Here is a 17,068-nt window from a genome sequence, read left to right as displayed (position 1 = left end):
TTGGCAGGAAGAATCAACACTTTGGAGAGAAATAATCTGGTGTACATGTTTGATTGAAAGTATGAAAGAAGTCAGCTAGTATCTTCATTAGCACACTAGTGTCGTCTAGTGTCAATGATGTACAGGTCTCTTAAGTTCTACAGCCTAGAAGTCTTATGTGAATTATTTAAAAGATCCTAGCATCAACTTCCTGATTACATAGTTTCCAAAAGCATTTGATGCTTTCATTACAAGGAACTCTGCTTCTACTGCCAGGTACTATATTTTAATGGCAGTAACACTGGGTAAATTGATTCTTTTCCCTAGAAGGACACTTCTAGTTAAAATGTGTCTTGTCTTTTTGTTCTCCTTTAAAATGAATATTTTTTCTTGAATAGGAAAATGAAAATTAAAAAAAAAATCTAATCTGATTTGCTAAAAAAGAGCATGCTATATCATGCCCATTTGCAGTCCCATGAAAGAACAGATGTGGTGGTACAGTTCAAGTGTCATTGCCTGGTGAAGAGGTATCCACAATGGACAGGTACAGGTTGGAAAGCTGGAGAAGAAGAGGTTGCTATGAATGGATGATTGTGTCTTCTTTTGAATGTGTATCATGCCAGGTACCAGCCTTGTAGGACAAATATGAGGGCAGAGGGAACCTGACATTCACCTAGGATCAGCCCTCTTCCTTTGATAAGGATCGGAACAAACTCTAAGTTCATCTGTTCATACATCCATTGCTAGCAAAAGACAAGGGCTATATAAGATCAGTGACCTCATTTAGCAGAGGTAGGAGGGGGCTTTATTGCTGAGATGCAATTGGCTTTGTCCAAACTTCTCCCCTCCACAGTTCATTATGAAAATAAAGAGCTTGTGCAATCTGCTATAAAAGGCAAATCCTAGAAAGGGATTTCTGCTGCTAGCACAAAGTATCTGTAAACTGGAAGGATTTCACTTCTGGCCAGAAGGTTGGTCCTGAAAGGTCCCTAAGGACTTCAGTCTTTTCATTTGATGTAACAGTTCATAACAGACTTAAGAGATTATTTGTCTTTCTTGACTGGAGTAAGAGAAACTCTTAAAAACTGCTTGACAAAGAGAGCTGTAGATTGTTAAGCTATTCTTTGCACCATCCACATTCTCCTTCCACCTGATCCACAATTCTAGACACAGCCTCTTATAGTTAGCATGGCTGAATTGCTCTGCATCATGGAAACAAAAGAAACGGAGATCTAATTATCTGATATCTATTATGTATTCTTTAGTATCATACAATAACGTAAGTAATAAGGAGCCTCCAAAGATCACATGCTCAAAGCAGAATCAGCTCTGGAGTTGTTTTGCTAGGGGCCTCGTCTGGCTGATTTCACACTTCCTCCAAGATGGAGAGTCCACAGCTTCTCTGAACTCATGTTCCGGTGACTGGCTACCATAATGTGAGATGTAATAGAAGTGTGACTTGTGTCTATTAGCTCACAGTCCTTACCTGAGAAGAGCCTGACTGCATCTTCTCCCTAATGTCCCTTCAAGCAGTTACAGTTCCATCTGTCTGTTTTCTCACTTGACATATTTCGGTCCTGCCTACTCCTGTGCTTGGTGCTGTGAAGATATAGGACCTCTGCGGTCAATCTAATAGCTGGGGATGGGAGCATAACAAACACCTCTGCAAGGAAGTGGCAGGACAATGTTCTTCATTATTACCATGAATACACACATGCTCTTCAGGTGTGTGCTTTGCTTCCCAGACACTCACAATGTGGTTAACCCACAGAGTTAACATGGTCAGGATGTTCTTTTCCTCTGGTCAGAAGGAAAGCTCCCTTTGCAGGTAAATTCCCTAAACAAGCTGGAGATGGGCTGCTGACCCTATGGAGCTTTCACCAGATCAGAGAAGGAAGATCAGGACTGGGTCTCTTAACATTGCAAACCCCAGGTGCCATCCAAACAATCATATCCCTGTAATTACTATGACATTGACAGTCCCCAAGAGATGGGAATGATGAGAAGCACTGCTCTATTACACTGTGTTACCCTTTCCTCCCTTAAAAATAAAATCCACAATCATGCTCTTTATTTTAATAATGCCTTGTCATACATCAATGTGGCATGTATTTCACCCTTATTGCTGCAACATGGCTAACTTCCTCAAGGGCTCATTTCTAAAGCTTCTTTGACTTGTCTTTCACATTCCTCTGTTTCCTTGGTGATTTGTCTGGCCTCATCAGCGTCTTGTTACTAATGCGTATTTGCTCAGCTGGGAAGTCACTGTCTCATTATTCAAGCCTGCCATGTGCTGGCCATTTGTGATATGAAATCTTGTCTGCCTTAGAAATAGACACAAACACCCTTCCATCCTGTCCACTGGCAGAGCGATATGTATTTTTATTTTGCAATTGATCGTGTGCCTGAGATTTCATTTTGATTCATTATTTCTTTTCCTTCCACTTGAGGAGGACTCTGCCAAGAAATATTTATCATTGTTCCCCTCTTTATTTGTGAACAGCCTGAAAGACTTCTGAAACATTTTTTTTCCCTTGCTTTTCCTTGCTGATTTTAGTCCTTTTCCATCTGGCCAACTCTTTTTTCTTTCTATAAAATAAAGTTGGAATTGACAGCATAAAGCTTGCTTTGGGATGAAAAAGGAGAAAGAATAAAGCCTTGGAAATGGGCAGTGTAAGTGGGCACTTAAATTTTTAGGTTACCTCTGCAGTCCTCTCAGCGCCTATTATTTCACACTTTTTAGGTCTCCAGTTCTGGTGTATCATAGGGGAAATGTCTGCACTTTTGTTCAGGTTGCAACTTGCTTTGTTTTGGTTATTTTTTAGGGTACAAGCCTTAGTGTCTTCAGGACTGAAAAAGGTAACCTTGGGTGTAATTCAGCCTGCCTTTTTGAGGTATATGACTCTTGACTTCCTTTTAGGCACCTAGTGGACCAGAGCTCCCCATTTTTCATGTACAGGAAAGTAAATAAATCCTTCATTGGTTGTAAGTGGAAAACAATATTTTGCCTCCTAATATCATGTAGATAACATTTATAATTCATTTGCCTGTGTTCACTAGTTGTCAAAGGTACTTATTCAACTGGTTTAGCACAGTTAAAATGTGTAACATCATCCCTCCTTGGCTGATATTTTAAAGGAGTTTGCCATAGATCTTTTCTGGTCACTCTGCAGCTACTCCAGAAACCAGAGGATGAGTCCAGTTGTGGCCAAATGGGCTGGGATTGCTGAGACTGCCTGTTCCCTGTGATCAAAGGCAATGCTCCTACCTCAGAGAAACCCTTTTGTCTGAACTTCTGCACTTCCCTTTCAGGCAACTGTAGAGAACAAAAAATAGCAAAAATAGGACCATTCAGCAGTGTAACTGCTAAACTTGTGGCAAACACTAGTTTTCCTTTTTCATTATTCTGTCAGCCTTCTAGTATCCTAAGTACTGCCTCAGGCCTTGTGGTCTCCTCTGATCTGCCTCCCTTTTCTTAGCATTGATGGTTTCGTTCTGGCAACCATGCATTCCTTCTGAGAGCCTTTGTCTTGCTAGGCTGTGTGTATGCCTTTCTAGATATGTCCATAATTTATATTTAAATGTACATAAGTAACACTGCCTTCTGGGGAGAAAGGAAGAAATGTGAGCTGGGAGGTGAAGAGGAAAAAGAAGGCATGTTTCATGATACACAACAGCAAGCTATTACTTTCCCTTTAGGACTTCTCATATATTTCAAGGCACTGTGTGTTGTTCTGTTGTTAGCATTCTTGGCCACGCTGGCACCACATTGTACACAGTCTGAGTAATTCAGCTGGCTCCAGTAATGCCATCTATATTTAATGCTTCAGAAGCTGTGAAGACTGGTTTAAGATGGTAATTTTGTGTCTGAGCTTGCAAGATCTACACCACATGGGCAGCTCCAAACCACTGCTGACAGAGATTCAGAATTGGAGGTGGGAACGTGTGGAAAAAGATATATTAAAAAAATAATGCACACACACACACACTTCCCTCTTATATAAGGAAATCAGCTACTCATATATGTACAAGGAGGAATTTGGTCCTCATGAATGAAGTAAGCTTAACACTGACGAGCTGTATTTGCCAAAGCAGCTCCAGAACTTTCATGGGAAACAGGCATGCTGCCTTGAATTTTTATATATGCATATATATTTTTAACCTAAAACACATTTATTGGCATCTGGAGAGACAACCATTGCATTAATTCTCTCTCCTTTCCTGTCTCCTCTCTGGCAATGCCAGTGATAGGACATAAGTGATATGTACCCATCTGATCTAGATCTACTTCAAGGCTTCCTCTCTTAGGGACAGCCCAGCAGCCACAATGATAAATAGCTCTGTTTGCACACATACCAGCTGTGCTTCCAGACCAGTACTGGTGGAGCTCTAGGCTTTGTATGGGATTACTCTGAGATACTCAGAACTGGATCTCAGAAACTTAATCAGCAATGCATGTTTTCCAGACTTCTTCCATTCATCAGTTAGTCTTGGACATCTTTCCCTGCTGATATCAGAAGCAGAGTTGATCTCCCCTGAGCAAACCGGAGAATTGTTGACTGAATGACATGGCTGTGCCACTAAGTTGATGACATTGGGGCTTCAGGAAATGGCCAGAGAGGTGAAACAGGATTGAAGAAAAGGTTATTTTGATAGCTATGTTGGCAGAAACTCTGAGGCAAGCCAGAAGGACACAACAGGTAGAAAGTGGGGTAGCAAATGTGTGGGTGGGTGTGCACTGGAGGAATCTCTGTTGGAAGACCTGGAAGAGGCAGTGAAGTATATGGAACAAGATCAGTCAGCAGGAAGAGCAAAATCAAGGAGAACATTTTTGTTTTGTTTTAATTGATCACGGTATGTACTTGCAAGCAATCTGAAGGGCAAAAACATATTTCTATAGGATCAATTTTTAATAAGCACATTCATGTGGAAAAAAAAAATCTGAATAATTAAATACCATCATCTTGGCATTATTCATTGCAATCGTTATGGAGTGGCTGTCTGTTTATATGCAAGCATGACAGCAGTTACTGTTACAAAACTTGTCTCATTCCTGCCAGTGTAACATCCTCTTTCCATTTGCTTCTAATTTTGCCAGACATCACGTGTTTGTGCTGAAATTTTTCAAGCTGATCGTCTGTCTTGGTCTGATATTTTTTTTTTTCAGTCAAAGCTACTTCATCATTTCCTAAATTAAGACTAGAAGGGAAAAATATGTAGTGTGGCAGTTATAATTCCTTTTACTTGTTGGTAGCATCAACCACTTGGGAAAAAAAAAGCTCTGAAACTGACCCATGTAAAATGAGCATATTCTGGAGCTTTTAGAGATAAATGCAAGGAGGAATAAAAGAAAAAAAGGTTAAGTCCCCAGGCAGTGGTTACAAGGCTTAAGCTATTCTGGTGTCTCTGGGGGTTGGATGGGAAGATCCCAGTTCTGTGAATGAAAAACCTTATGTGTGACTGGAAATGTGGTACATTAGTTACAGATGTCCTGTTTTCCATCTCCATGAAATTGGAACCATTTACTGTCTTGAAAATATGAGCAGAGGGACACACAGAAAGCCTACAGTCATTGGCAGTTTAACTGTTAAGACTCCTGGAAAGTTTGATTTCATGTCAGGTGATTGCAGTATCAGCTGCAAACCCATGAAAACCCATACAAACCAAGAAGATTGGATGCATCCTGGGATTCCTGATCCTAACTGGCCTGAAACCAAGTGCAGTGATGCTGAGTGGGGAGTATCTGTCCTTGTGCTGTCTGAGTGTTTCTGCCACTCCAGTTCCTCCCATGCTAGGCCTTCTCTTTGGAAATTGCCTCAAACACAAAGTAGAAAGTCAGGATCAAAGGAAGGAGGATATAATTAGACTAAAGCACAGCAGGAGACAGCAGTGGTAGATGTGAAAATAAAACAGCAGTAGTTTGTGAGTTGGTCTGTGATATATAAGACTTGGCTGTAGAAGAATCATAGCAGTTAGTTAGGATGAGGATTTTAGTGTTTCCAGTGAAAGTTCAGCCTATAAGTGAATGGCAAAGATGGACTTGAGACTCAAGATTATTCAGGTGGGAGCTTAGATTGTTCAGAAGGACAGCTCTAGGGTTTCTCCCAGAAACTGGAGTAAAATATCTGAATTGAGATGAAGGTTTGATCTAGAAGGTAGTGGTATTCTTCTTGGATTGGCAAGCCTATTCACTTCCTCCAGAGGCTGTAGAGCAAACAGGATCCCTTGTGTGGTTCTCCTTGGACTCCCTCATGCTTGTAGCACTGCACTGGGAAATGTTGTTAATCAAATCTTACATTTGAGGGTTTCAGCTGTTTGCCTGGAGAGGCAAAGAATGAATTTCCTTCCCAGGTATATAATCAGCTAAAAGCATTTCTGGATCATGTGAGGATCATAAAATCACAGAATCCTTAGAGTTGGAAGGGACCTTTAGAGGTCATCTAGCCCAACTCCCCTGCAGTGAACAGGGACATGCACAGCTAGATCAAGTTGCCCAGGACCTGATGCAGCCATGCCTTCAAAGTCTCCAGGGATGGGGCATAAACCCCATCTCTGGGCAATCTGTTCCAGTGCCTCACCACCCTCACTGTAAAAGGCTTTTTTCTTATATCAAACTTAAATCTACCCACTTTAAGCTTGAAGCCATTTCCCTTTGTTCAGTCACCACAGACCCTGCTAAAAAGTCTCTCCCCTTCTTTTCTGTAGCTTTCCTTTAGAGAAAGAAAGGCCGCTATCAGGTCACTTCAGAGCCTTCTCTGAACAGCCCTAGCTCCTTCAACCTGTCCTTGTAGGTGAGATGTACCATCCCTTGGATCATCTCATTCATTTTCACTTCTCCCTTTGAACTGTCAGAGACTGGCCACATTGGTGAGACATAACTGCTCAGGGAATGGAGATGGAGATATCAGAGATGGACAGCCTGTGCCAGTGAAAAAATATGTACTCAAAGTGAGGGCTGTAATGGTGCAGAGCAAAGGAAAAGCACTCGCCTTGGCTAGATTTACTCTGCTTAATGCTGCCCAAGTTACACTTTGCCCTTCTGGCTGCCAAGACACGCTGTTGACACAGGTTCTGTTTGTTGTTGACAAAAACCTCAGATGCATTCACTTGTCAACCTGGATTATCGAGGGCAAGATGAGGTAGAGAGTGCCAGCACTTCCCTGCAGCTTCTGGAGAAATCCAGAGGGAGCATGAAGTAGGGACAGTGGGGAGATGTCAAGGTGAGCCTGACACCATCTTGGCCACTTGGAAATCCCTTCTTTCTAAAGTGTAGAAATCAACTATAAATCCTGGGAGAAGATTAATGATCTGTCTTAAAACATGAGATTTCATGAGGTGACCAAATTGTCCCTTTGGGGCCAAAAGGTTATGAAACATTAGGAAATCTATTACTGCACTATGGAGCTGCCTGCGGAACAGTGTGTGACACCTGACCGTACAAATGCATTGTGTCTTCTGAAATTGTAGGGAATGGTACCCAGCAGGCAAAATGAACACAGATCTGAGGTGGTGATCAGATCCTGGTCAGGAACACACCTAACTGGACTGTAAGAGAGTGTAAGATAAAGTTGGACATGGATTTTATGTTAGTGGCTTAATGCATCCATCAAATTGGTGTTTACTTACACCAGAAATGTACTATCAATATCTCTGTCAGACCCGAAAATGTTGAATGTTTCCATGCAGCTCTGAAAACAATACTGGCACTGAGTCCTTTCATGCCTGGGACTTTCAGTGCCATGGAACAAGGCCAGAGGCTATTTCTACATTTATTGTCTGTAATTAAGCAAGATGCTGAACACCTGCAACATCTGTTTGAGTCAGAGTTACCAGTCCTAAGCACATGCATAAACTGAGCATTAGGTGTTTAGATACAAGGTTAAATGAGTAATCCTAGTTATTAAAGTAATTGCTTGCTCAAGTAGTCCTTAAAAAGGAGTATAAGCATTTGTTGTCTGAGCAAATCAGAATTTCCTTCCTTGATTACTAACAGAGATCAGCATACACTCATTTCTAATCTCTTGGTTGTCTTCTCTAGCTCTTTAGCAATGTGTAACATTCGTCACAGTAACACAAAATTATATAATTATTTCAGGATTAATTAAATCCACCAACCTGCTCCAAACAGCTCCAATAAATCTGTGCAGAGCTTGGGACTAGCCAGGGCCAGGGGATATGGACTTTCAAAGATGTCCCTACATCCCAGAATTGTCTTCCTAAAAATTGGTTTTGGACATGGCTTTTTGTTTTGACATTCACATCAGCTGTCTTCCTAGCTGATATATTGATTGGAGGGCGTCAGTCTTTCTGATTTAATAAAATATCACAGCATGAGAAGAAAAAAAAAGAAAGGGAAAGCTTTTGTCTTCTTGGCAACTCAACGTGAAAGCTTTCCAGAATATTGCTTTGCATAGAATGAAAATGGCTTTGAGCCAGTGACTAATTATATTAAAAGGCTGTGCTTTTAAATTATTTATGTACCATAGTGTTTACCCTAGTATTATTAAAACCACTGCATATACTTCTACAAATAAGATTTTGCTTCAGATGAATGTGACAGTCCCTCCGTGGGTGATATACTGTACCAGGAGTTTCTACTTTAATGTAACAAACATCTTAATACGCATTAACAGATGCACTACTTGTGAAGCACTGCTGCAGGAGGGGATGCAGATGAAAATAATTTACCTCTGGTCCATTTAGACACAGATTACACAACAATAATAAATGTAGGAGCAGGCTGCAAAACGTTGTTTGAAATGAGGATTTATCAAACTGAAGGTTTAATACTGCTTTGGATCCAGATAGTGCTAACCAGAACCTTCTTTTGTTTGTACAGCAATTGTTGAGCATCCAGGAAGAATTAAATAACAAAAAATCAGAGCTGGAGCAAGCCAAGGAAGAGCAAACGCACACACAAGCAATGCTTAAAGTCCTGCAGGAACAGGTGAGTGTTTCTGGTGGGAGAAAAATGCAGTTTTAGGCATGCTGAGGGGATGGAGGAGTCATGGCTTTGCCTCCAAAATCCATAGGAGCCTGACCAGTGACTGTGCTGTAAGCACGACATGACCTTATGTCACGTCCATGTGTCTGCTCTGATTAGCATTTGTGAACGCAGCCAGAGCTGACACAGAGTTTAAGGGAACAGAGTGAAAATGGACCCTTATTTTACACTATCCAGTAATGAATTTACATCCTGAATAGCATTTCCACTTACTTTGTTCAACATAGATGTCAGTGAAGTGTATTTTCACTCCAATAAAAAATGGAGAGCTAAATATGCCTGAAAAGCTCTTTCAAAACTAGTATTACAGACAAAGAGCTTGTCATCTCCTGTGTCATTCATGCATATATCACGAACTTATCCCAATGGCATCACAAATAGTAGTTCGTCAATGCACTTTTCTAAGCAGCGAAAAGCAAACAGCTGTAAATCTGATTCTTTTTCTTAGCTTTCTTTCATACTGTGGTGTTCTGTGCCACTCAGAAGTCTATTTAATACTGTTGTTGTATAAGCAAGGTAAGATGGACAGTTCCACAGCAGAAGGAAAATCTGGAGCTGGATCTGTAAATCTGGAGACAAAACAGTGCACTGTGTGCAGGCACGGTTTGCACAAAATGAATGTGTTGTTTATAAACCGCATAGCATGGTCACACTGAAATCACAGATCCCCACCTGTGCTGCATAGGAACTGTCTCTGCTGTGAGATGTGGTTTTGGCCTTTCTACGTGAGCTTAGAGCTAAAGTATTTTGTGACTTGGACATTATGTGCAGTTTAAACACACAGTGGGTTCTGAACTGCCTTGATGGCAGAGATTCAGCAGGTTCTCATGATTAAGAGTTTTCAGCATGTATGTGTGCATAGGTCAGACTGATTTAAACATTTAACCTACACATCAGGGCAGGTAAATCATGTGTATTTCAGATGTTGTTAATGCTCATTATGAAAGCTCTGACATTGTTCCACACCTAACATTTGTCTTTGAATATATCTTATGAGCAATATATTCTATAAACTAATAATTTAGATTCTGGGGAAAAAAAATTAAAGATTTTATTTTCAGATATATGTTCTAATTGCTTATTGTTACAAAGATAACCTTCTAAATGAGAACTGATGCAGGACTGTGCTCTAGAAAAAGCCCTGGGGAAGAATGGATTAGGTAACAGCAGCATCTTTGCAAACACAGAATCTACTGGATCTAATTGCATCTCATTTACATTCCTACATGGCATTCAAGGTACAGCATTATAAAATACTCCCTAAAATAATAATGAAATTGAATGGCCTTATTTTATCTTGGTAGCAATTAAATTCTGCTGAAACACCCAGGAATATCTTACAATCTGAAGCCCCAGTAGGGACCATAGGGACCACCAGGGCAGGCTTCTGAATCTCTGCAGACTCCTACTAATTGCGAATCAAATGTGCACTCATGCTAGGCAGACAGACAAAACAGTAGCTGGAAAAAAGGCACGATGGATCTGCATTTCTCTTGAGCATTAGCTGAAACATGCCTAAGGCTAAGGCTGTAAGTAGCCAGAATTCCTAAAGAGAGCTGCACAGCCAGTGTGCTTCTCCAACAACTCTGAATCATTTCCAAAATCTTCCAGAGTAGCAAAGCCCTAGCAGTAATGACCCCCACTTGCCAAGGCTCACAGCTTTCTTTTACAAGCACCACAGCTCATCTGTGTGCTCTTCCAACAATGAGTGTTAAAAATCATATGGCAGAGTCAAGTTAACGTGAACGTTTCTTTAAAAAATACACAGTGCTGTGCTCCTGCCTCGATTGCATTAATCCTTTTTTGTGATACGTTTGCTAAAATCTGTCTTTTCATCTCAGACATACTGCTGGCAATGGTCCTGTTCACTTGTGTACCACGCTGCACAACTGTAGCAAAAGGCTTCTAGTCAGAACTGACCCACAGCGAGCAGCTCTGGTTGTCAGAGGACTCTGTGCCCACTGGTTTGTGCCTGACCTGTCCCACCATGGCATGAGATGTGTCATATAGACTTCCAACTCCTTTACCCTCCTCCTTTCCTTTCAGGTCATCCCTTGGTTGTTACTGGCACTAGTTCATTGTGTAGCCTCAGCATGCTCTCTGCTGGCAACATCACTCTCACCGCCAGTCTGCAATGGAGCTTGCCTCAAAGGTATGACAAGTCTCATTTTTCCAATATTGTATGCTTTTCCAAGGTTTCTATTCCAACATTTAACTGTTTTGGATTTGAGAGATGAATATAATTTAAATTTGAATTAAAAAGAAAAAAAAACAATATTGGAAAAAAGAGACTTCATCCCTCTAGCCTGTGGGAGCAGCACATTTTCTACTCTCGTTTTCTACTATTAGCTGCCCTGGTTCACATCCCCCCCCTACTGCGGTGGCTGTAGAGTCAATGTGGATGCTAGCACTTTCTTGCTTAAACTCTGATATCCTTTTCAAGGCAGTACAGGACATGAAAAAGGCTCAAGCATCCTGCTGCATTCATTGGATTAACACTGCCTCCACCAGTGCCAAGGTGGTGATGGTGAAAAACTGGTGAGCTGAAAGCCTCACAGACCAACATAGGCTGGAGGCTGAGCCCATTTTCCTATCAAAAGTGTGTGGGGAAATGGAGAGTTGCATGTCACCAGTAGAACACATAGAGAGCATTGTCCAACTAGCTGGCAGCTACCAAGGGGTGATGGTATTTTATCAACCTGAAAAAGGAAATGAGAAAGGTAAGTATTGAATAGTGCTCCCAGAGCACTTAGACATGGCATTAGCGTGCAGAACAGGTTTACGCACCCAAGCACGCTTCCCTGACCTCATATTCAGATGAGTAATTCAGCTGAACTCCTCAGGACTGCTCGTGTGTGTTGCATTTGTATAACAAAGAATTGGCAGAATCAGGAAATAGCTTGCAGCATGATGCAGACTTTGGGCTTTGAGTGGAAGAAGCCTTCTTGTCTCAATCTTACCAGCATCCTCACAGTGAGGTGGATTCACAGGATGATGCAAGAATTTTGCAGTGGATGTAGCATTCACTGGAAATGCATATTGCTTTTAGTATGAGTAAATAGTTGTACAAGAGTAGTGAAAGACAAGCGTCACTCAGTTAAAACAGGATCTGATGACTCTGCAGTCCCCAAGTGTTCTTTGTACCACTTTCTCAGGAATTGCTGCCCTCTTCCCTCTCTTTCAGGACTGGTTTAGTCATTCACACTGCCTTGCATCATGAAGTATACATATTATATAATGGTCACTTACCTTAATTGTCAGATTAGCAGCTGTGAGAAGGTACTGATCCATGGCTAGCTTTAGCTGTTGCTTCCAGATAGCAAAAAGATGATAGAAGTAACACCATGCCAATCATACCATGGTGGTAGTTAGCCAAGGCTGCTGTGTCAGACACCTAATCAAAACATAATTATGCCCATATTCACCTGGATTTTAGATCCAGCGTCATTCAATGTCACAACTGTAACATCAACAGTTAAATTACTCCAGATTCTTTGGAAAAAAAAAAAACAACACATATGGACACCAAGGAATACAGAGGAAAGATCCATTCATTGTTTCCCATTTTCCCCCTACCCCAGATATCTACTTTCAAATGGTGTTGAAAGCTTCCTCTAAGAGTACAAACCTCTGTGGTTCACAGGCTTAGGAGAGCTGTGGTATCTCCTCAGTCACAGGATGAATGATTGTATATTTCACTGTGGCTCAGGACATGAGCTAGGATACTCCTTAAATCTCTCAGGAATGACTTTTCCAATCGCCCACGTAATCCCAGATTTCCCCAAGAAAGCCAGTTGAGGAGGAAAAAATGAAGTGGTCCAGGTCATAAATCGGAAATTGGCAGCATCTCCTTGATTCTTCTTGCCAGTGGTTAAATAAAAGAGGCGTACTTCACTTCACTTCCTTTTCCATCATACCCAGGAGCCTTATCAGTTATTTAGATGCAGCTTCGTGAAGGAAACATACAGTCAGTAACATTTTTTGGCATCTTAAACAGCTCAAAATATATCATTCAAAAGTAATCATTAGCAAAACACTATTTAGCCAGTGGCAACTTGCAAATGTTGTAAAGTTTAAACTAATAGCGACAAGAATGGGAAATGAAACCATTTGTTATTCCTGAGTGCCAATTCTGCACACTTTTTATGCCTTGAAACTACTTTCTAATCTTATTATTTAAAAAATAATGACCCAGTCTTATTATTTTCCTTTTTTCTTCTTCTTTTTTTTTTTTATTTATTTTATTTTTGGCCAACCTATCACGCCTTAAGTGTGTGGGTTTCAAAATGATTTGAGCAAAAACTCATTAGAATTATATGCTCCATCTGTTTTTCTCATTGGAAGCCTTATAAAACGCTCCTTCAAATAAATCAGAGATAATTGTGTGAAATACTTAAGTAATGTGCTTGTTTTGTTCTGTTTTGTGTTTGTTTTTTGTTTTGTTTTGTTTTTGTTTACTCTTTGCAGTTAAAAAGCGCCAAGGAATTAGCAGAAATCAATGGGCATGATGAATCTCAGGCAAATGTAGGTACAGCTATATATGTATAGATTTAGTAACGTATATGCATGCTTATGGTCTCAAATTTTTCTGTTTATGTCTTAAAGTTGATAGAATGGCTGAGTGATTTGCACATCATGTTTGAAGTGGCTGTTTTTTTCCTGAAGCCACAGGTTCAAGCCCCAGCAAACTTCATTTCGAGGTAGATAAATTGAGTTCCATGCAATTGACTTTGCAGGATTTATTTGAATGAGACTTTAACAACCAGTGTCCTAGTTGTTATATGTAGGTGTTAAAGATACCATGGAAACGACTGCAGGAGAAGAGCTTTGGCCTACTGTCCTGTCCAGGATTACTCAAACAACAGAGTTATACTGTTTGTCTCTGTGGCTGCCACCTCACAGCTGAGCTACTTTGGCCGTATTTCAGTTCTGAGGGAGGCTGTTCATGTACATGTATAATTTGAAAACAGCTAATTTGCACAAAAAGGACCATAGTAATTCACTGAGTCATTATTTTGTCCAAAATTATTAAAGGACTTGCTAAGGTCATGGTTTTTTAAACCGACTGCCAAAGAAACCCAACGTGCTCCTATTGTTCCCTTAATGATTGTTGTCAAAACAGCAATTTGTTTAAGAGGAGAGGAAATAAAGGAAGACTTTTCCTGCTATGTTCATAGTCCAAACCATTCAGCTCTGTGTTTTGTCATAAAAAATAAATTAATTAAAACTGATTATACGTGATATTTTCAGCCCAGTCAAAAGAACGGAGAACAGTCTGAACGCAAATATATTTTAACATCTATTTAAATTAATAATTTCTCTAATGGCACAGCCAGGAAAGCAGTTTTATTTTCAATCTGTATGGAACTCTCAATTTTTTTTGAGCTACTTGGTGATAAGGGAATGTTGTGCTCCTTTTCTAATCCATCCCTGAATCTCATTACCTGCGGCCTGTTTCCGCAGTGAAGCCAATAGAGCCTCAGAGCTCTCAGCATTTGGACAGGAGACATTCAATACTGTCTAATAGCTCCAGCAAATCTGCAGTCGCAGTCTGTCTGCACAGCATCTCATTGTCCCTCGGAAAGATTCTGTTTGCAAACCCAAATAAAGACATTAATCCGCTGATGATATTGAAATGCTCACATTTGCTTCCTAAAAACTTTTATTTGTACAAACAGCTGCTTTTAAATTTCCTAAGGGGAATTAGAAAGTTTCCAAAGGAACTTGAACCCATCTTCGAAAATGTGCATGAAGCAGTGTTTCACCAGATTGAAATGTATTAAGGGAAAATTTCCAAAGTACTTCAACTTTTATCATTCTGATTCACATAAAGCAGAATTATAGAATCATAGAATCACCAAGGTTGGAAAAGACATCCAGGATCATCCAGTCCATCTACTACCAATATTACCATGCTAAACCATGTCCCTCAGTACAGAAGAGCATGGAAGACATATTGTTATATAATGTAAAGGCTTAAATAACGTTAATATGTTTCAGTACTGTAAAGAGATTGTTTCAGTAGATAATTCCCAGAATTTAAAACAAACCAGTGCAGAATCTTTGGTTAATGGTATATTGTTCAAAATTTAATATTCTGTTCTAGTTTTTAATCGTAGGAGTTGTTTTGCTCCGTTCTCTGCTCCTTTTTCTGTGATCTCTTTCTATGATGACCTTGCAGCAATATTACATTCCTCAGAAAACAAGTCAATACCTAAATCACTGCTGAAGAGGGAAACTAGATGGGTACAATTACTGAGTCACAATTGCAGCTGTGTACTCAGCAATGATGCCACTAAGAGATCCAAGATGGCACAGCAGAACAGGTAGAAATGGAGAACTAAAGGAAAATAACAGAATTAAAGCATTTGCAACATTAGTGAACTTTGTAAAACAGAAGTTGAAGCACCTATGAAACAAGTGTCCTTTGTACTGAATGTATAGAGTGCAGGTTTTGTGCCTTGCAGGTTGTCTCTCCACATCTATTATCAGCAGACATCCTGGCCCTTGCCTTTGGCCAGTGTGTCAATCTGGAATGATCAAAGAGAAAAAGGCTTGGTGGTTCCTGCGTGGCTGTTAGTGAACTGTGATGCATATAATGGGATTAGGATATATTTGTTACAGTTGACAGGTTGAATTCGGCAAATGAAATACCTTTACATGAAGAGCAACAGTGATAGGTGTTGGTAAGGAAAAAATGACAGTGTATGTCTATACACAGAACACAATCTAATCTTCACACTGTGGCATATTTAGATTTCTCTGCAGAAAGTCAAGCTCCTATAAAGGACAATCAGAAATTTGAGGCACGTTGCATTCACATCAAAAATTTCCTATTATAATCTTAAAAGATTATCTCCTCCAGTCCTGGGGCTTTCTGCTGATGGCACTGGTCTGCAGTATATTTTACATTAAAAATATGTTGTTTTTTAAGGAAAAAACCTGGAAATATCTTTGCTAGGAGAAACAGATATAGATGAAAAATGTCTGCTTAGACCAAAGCTGGCATTTTTTCCATGTTTCACTTATGTCAGATCATCCTGAAAGAGAAATAAGAAGCTGGATACTTTGGGAAACTTAATATTCCTCCTGAAACATGCCCCACATGTATAACATACAGAACTTTACTATTTTTCCCTCACTTTTGTCAGGAGAATTAAGCATAACTAATTCAGAGGCTGGAGTAATGGCAACATTACCCTCTCCACCATGACAGTTCACAAAACACAAAGCTGGGGGGACAGGAAGCAGAAATGAGTGCTTTGCAGGTATAGCAGTGATTTCTAGAAAGCACATCCATCTCAACAGGGTCTGTAAACAGTCACAAGGGTGTTTCACATGTGACTTGCCAGTTGCATGTGTGGTGTTATTTGTTCTGGCTGTTGTCCCTTCCCAACTACAGCCTGTGGTAGGAAAGGCCAGGTGCCAGGCTCAGGCGGTTCTTGGAGTGGAGAGCCTGCTGCTTTCGGAGCAAACCCTTAGCACCCAAGCAGTGCCTGAGGAGCCATCACACAGCTTTCATTTCCTCCAGCCCTGTGGTCAGGAAAAGATTGTTTCTTGCTTCTAATGTGTACTTTTAATTTCCTCCTCGTTGCTGCATATAATGCTGTTTAATTCACATTTCTGTCTTCACTAAAAATAATGGCCATCATACAATTATAATTTCAGATGTAATCCTCTTCCAGGATATGTTCGTGCTCTTGGGACCTGATTATCCCCAGTGTGAAATAAAAGGTCCTGCACAGGATGTGTGCTTGAGTAGAGAATTTTGCAACCTAAAAATACTAATCTCCTGTTTTGTGTTTCACTCTGTAAATGCCATTTTATTCTTCCACTGTTTCTGTGGTTTCATTGTCTTTCTACGGAGCATCTTCTGTTAAGGGCAATGCTGTACTTTAACTGAAGAACTCCTTTTTTATTCACTGATGAGTTCAGCATAACATGCAAATACCACAGCCTTGGTGAATATATCCCTATTTTGGAGGCAGGAAAGTTGACCTCCGTGGTATCCCTCTAGTAGTGAACAAGAGATCTTGAACGTGAGCCTTACTTTAGATCTGGATGATCTTTTTCCAGAACTTGTCT

At 40.3% G+C, this 17,068-nt stretch overlaps 1 protein-coding gene across 1 annotated transcript in view; it reads left to right on the top strand.

The window, feature by feature from the left end:
* The window catches only part of ENOX1 (ecto-NOX disulfide-thiol exchanger 1), a 364,528-nt gene that overhangs the window by 330,003 nt on the left and 17,457 nt on the right, over positions 1-17,068 (top strand). The window contains exons 13-14 of the mRNA XM_015851740.2: positions 8,819-8,926; positions 13,451-13,507. Coding sequence (XP_015707226.1) covers positions 8,819-8,926; positions 13,451-13,507 — 165 coding nt within the window. The remainder of the gene's footprint in view (positions 1-8,818; positions 8,927-13,450; positions 13,508-17,068) is intronic.

The sequence above is a fragment of the Coturnix japonica genome, chromosome 1, assembly GCF_001577835.2.
Source record: "Coturnix japonica isolate 7356 chromosome 1, Coturnix japonica 2.1, whole genome shotgun sequence".
Classification (NCBI taxonomy): domain Eukaryota; kingdom Metazoa; phylum Chordata; class Aves; order Galliformes; family Phasianidae; genus Coturnix; species Coturnix japonica.
The sequence above is the reverse complement of the archived record's forward strand: the minus strand, read 5'-3'. Positions and strand labels throughout refer to the sequence as shown.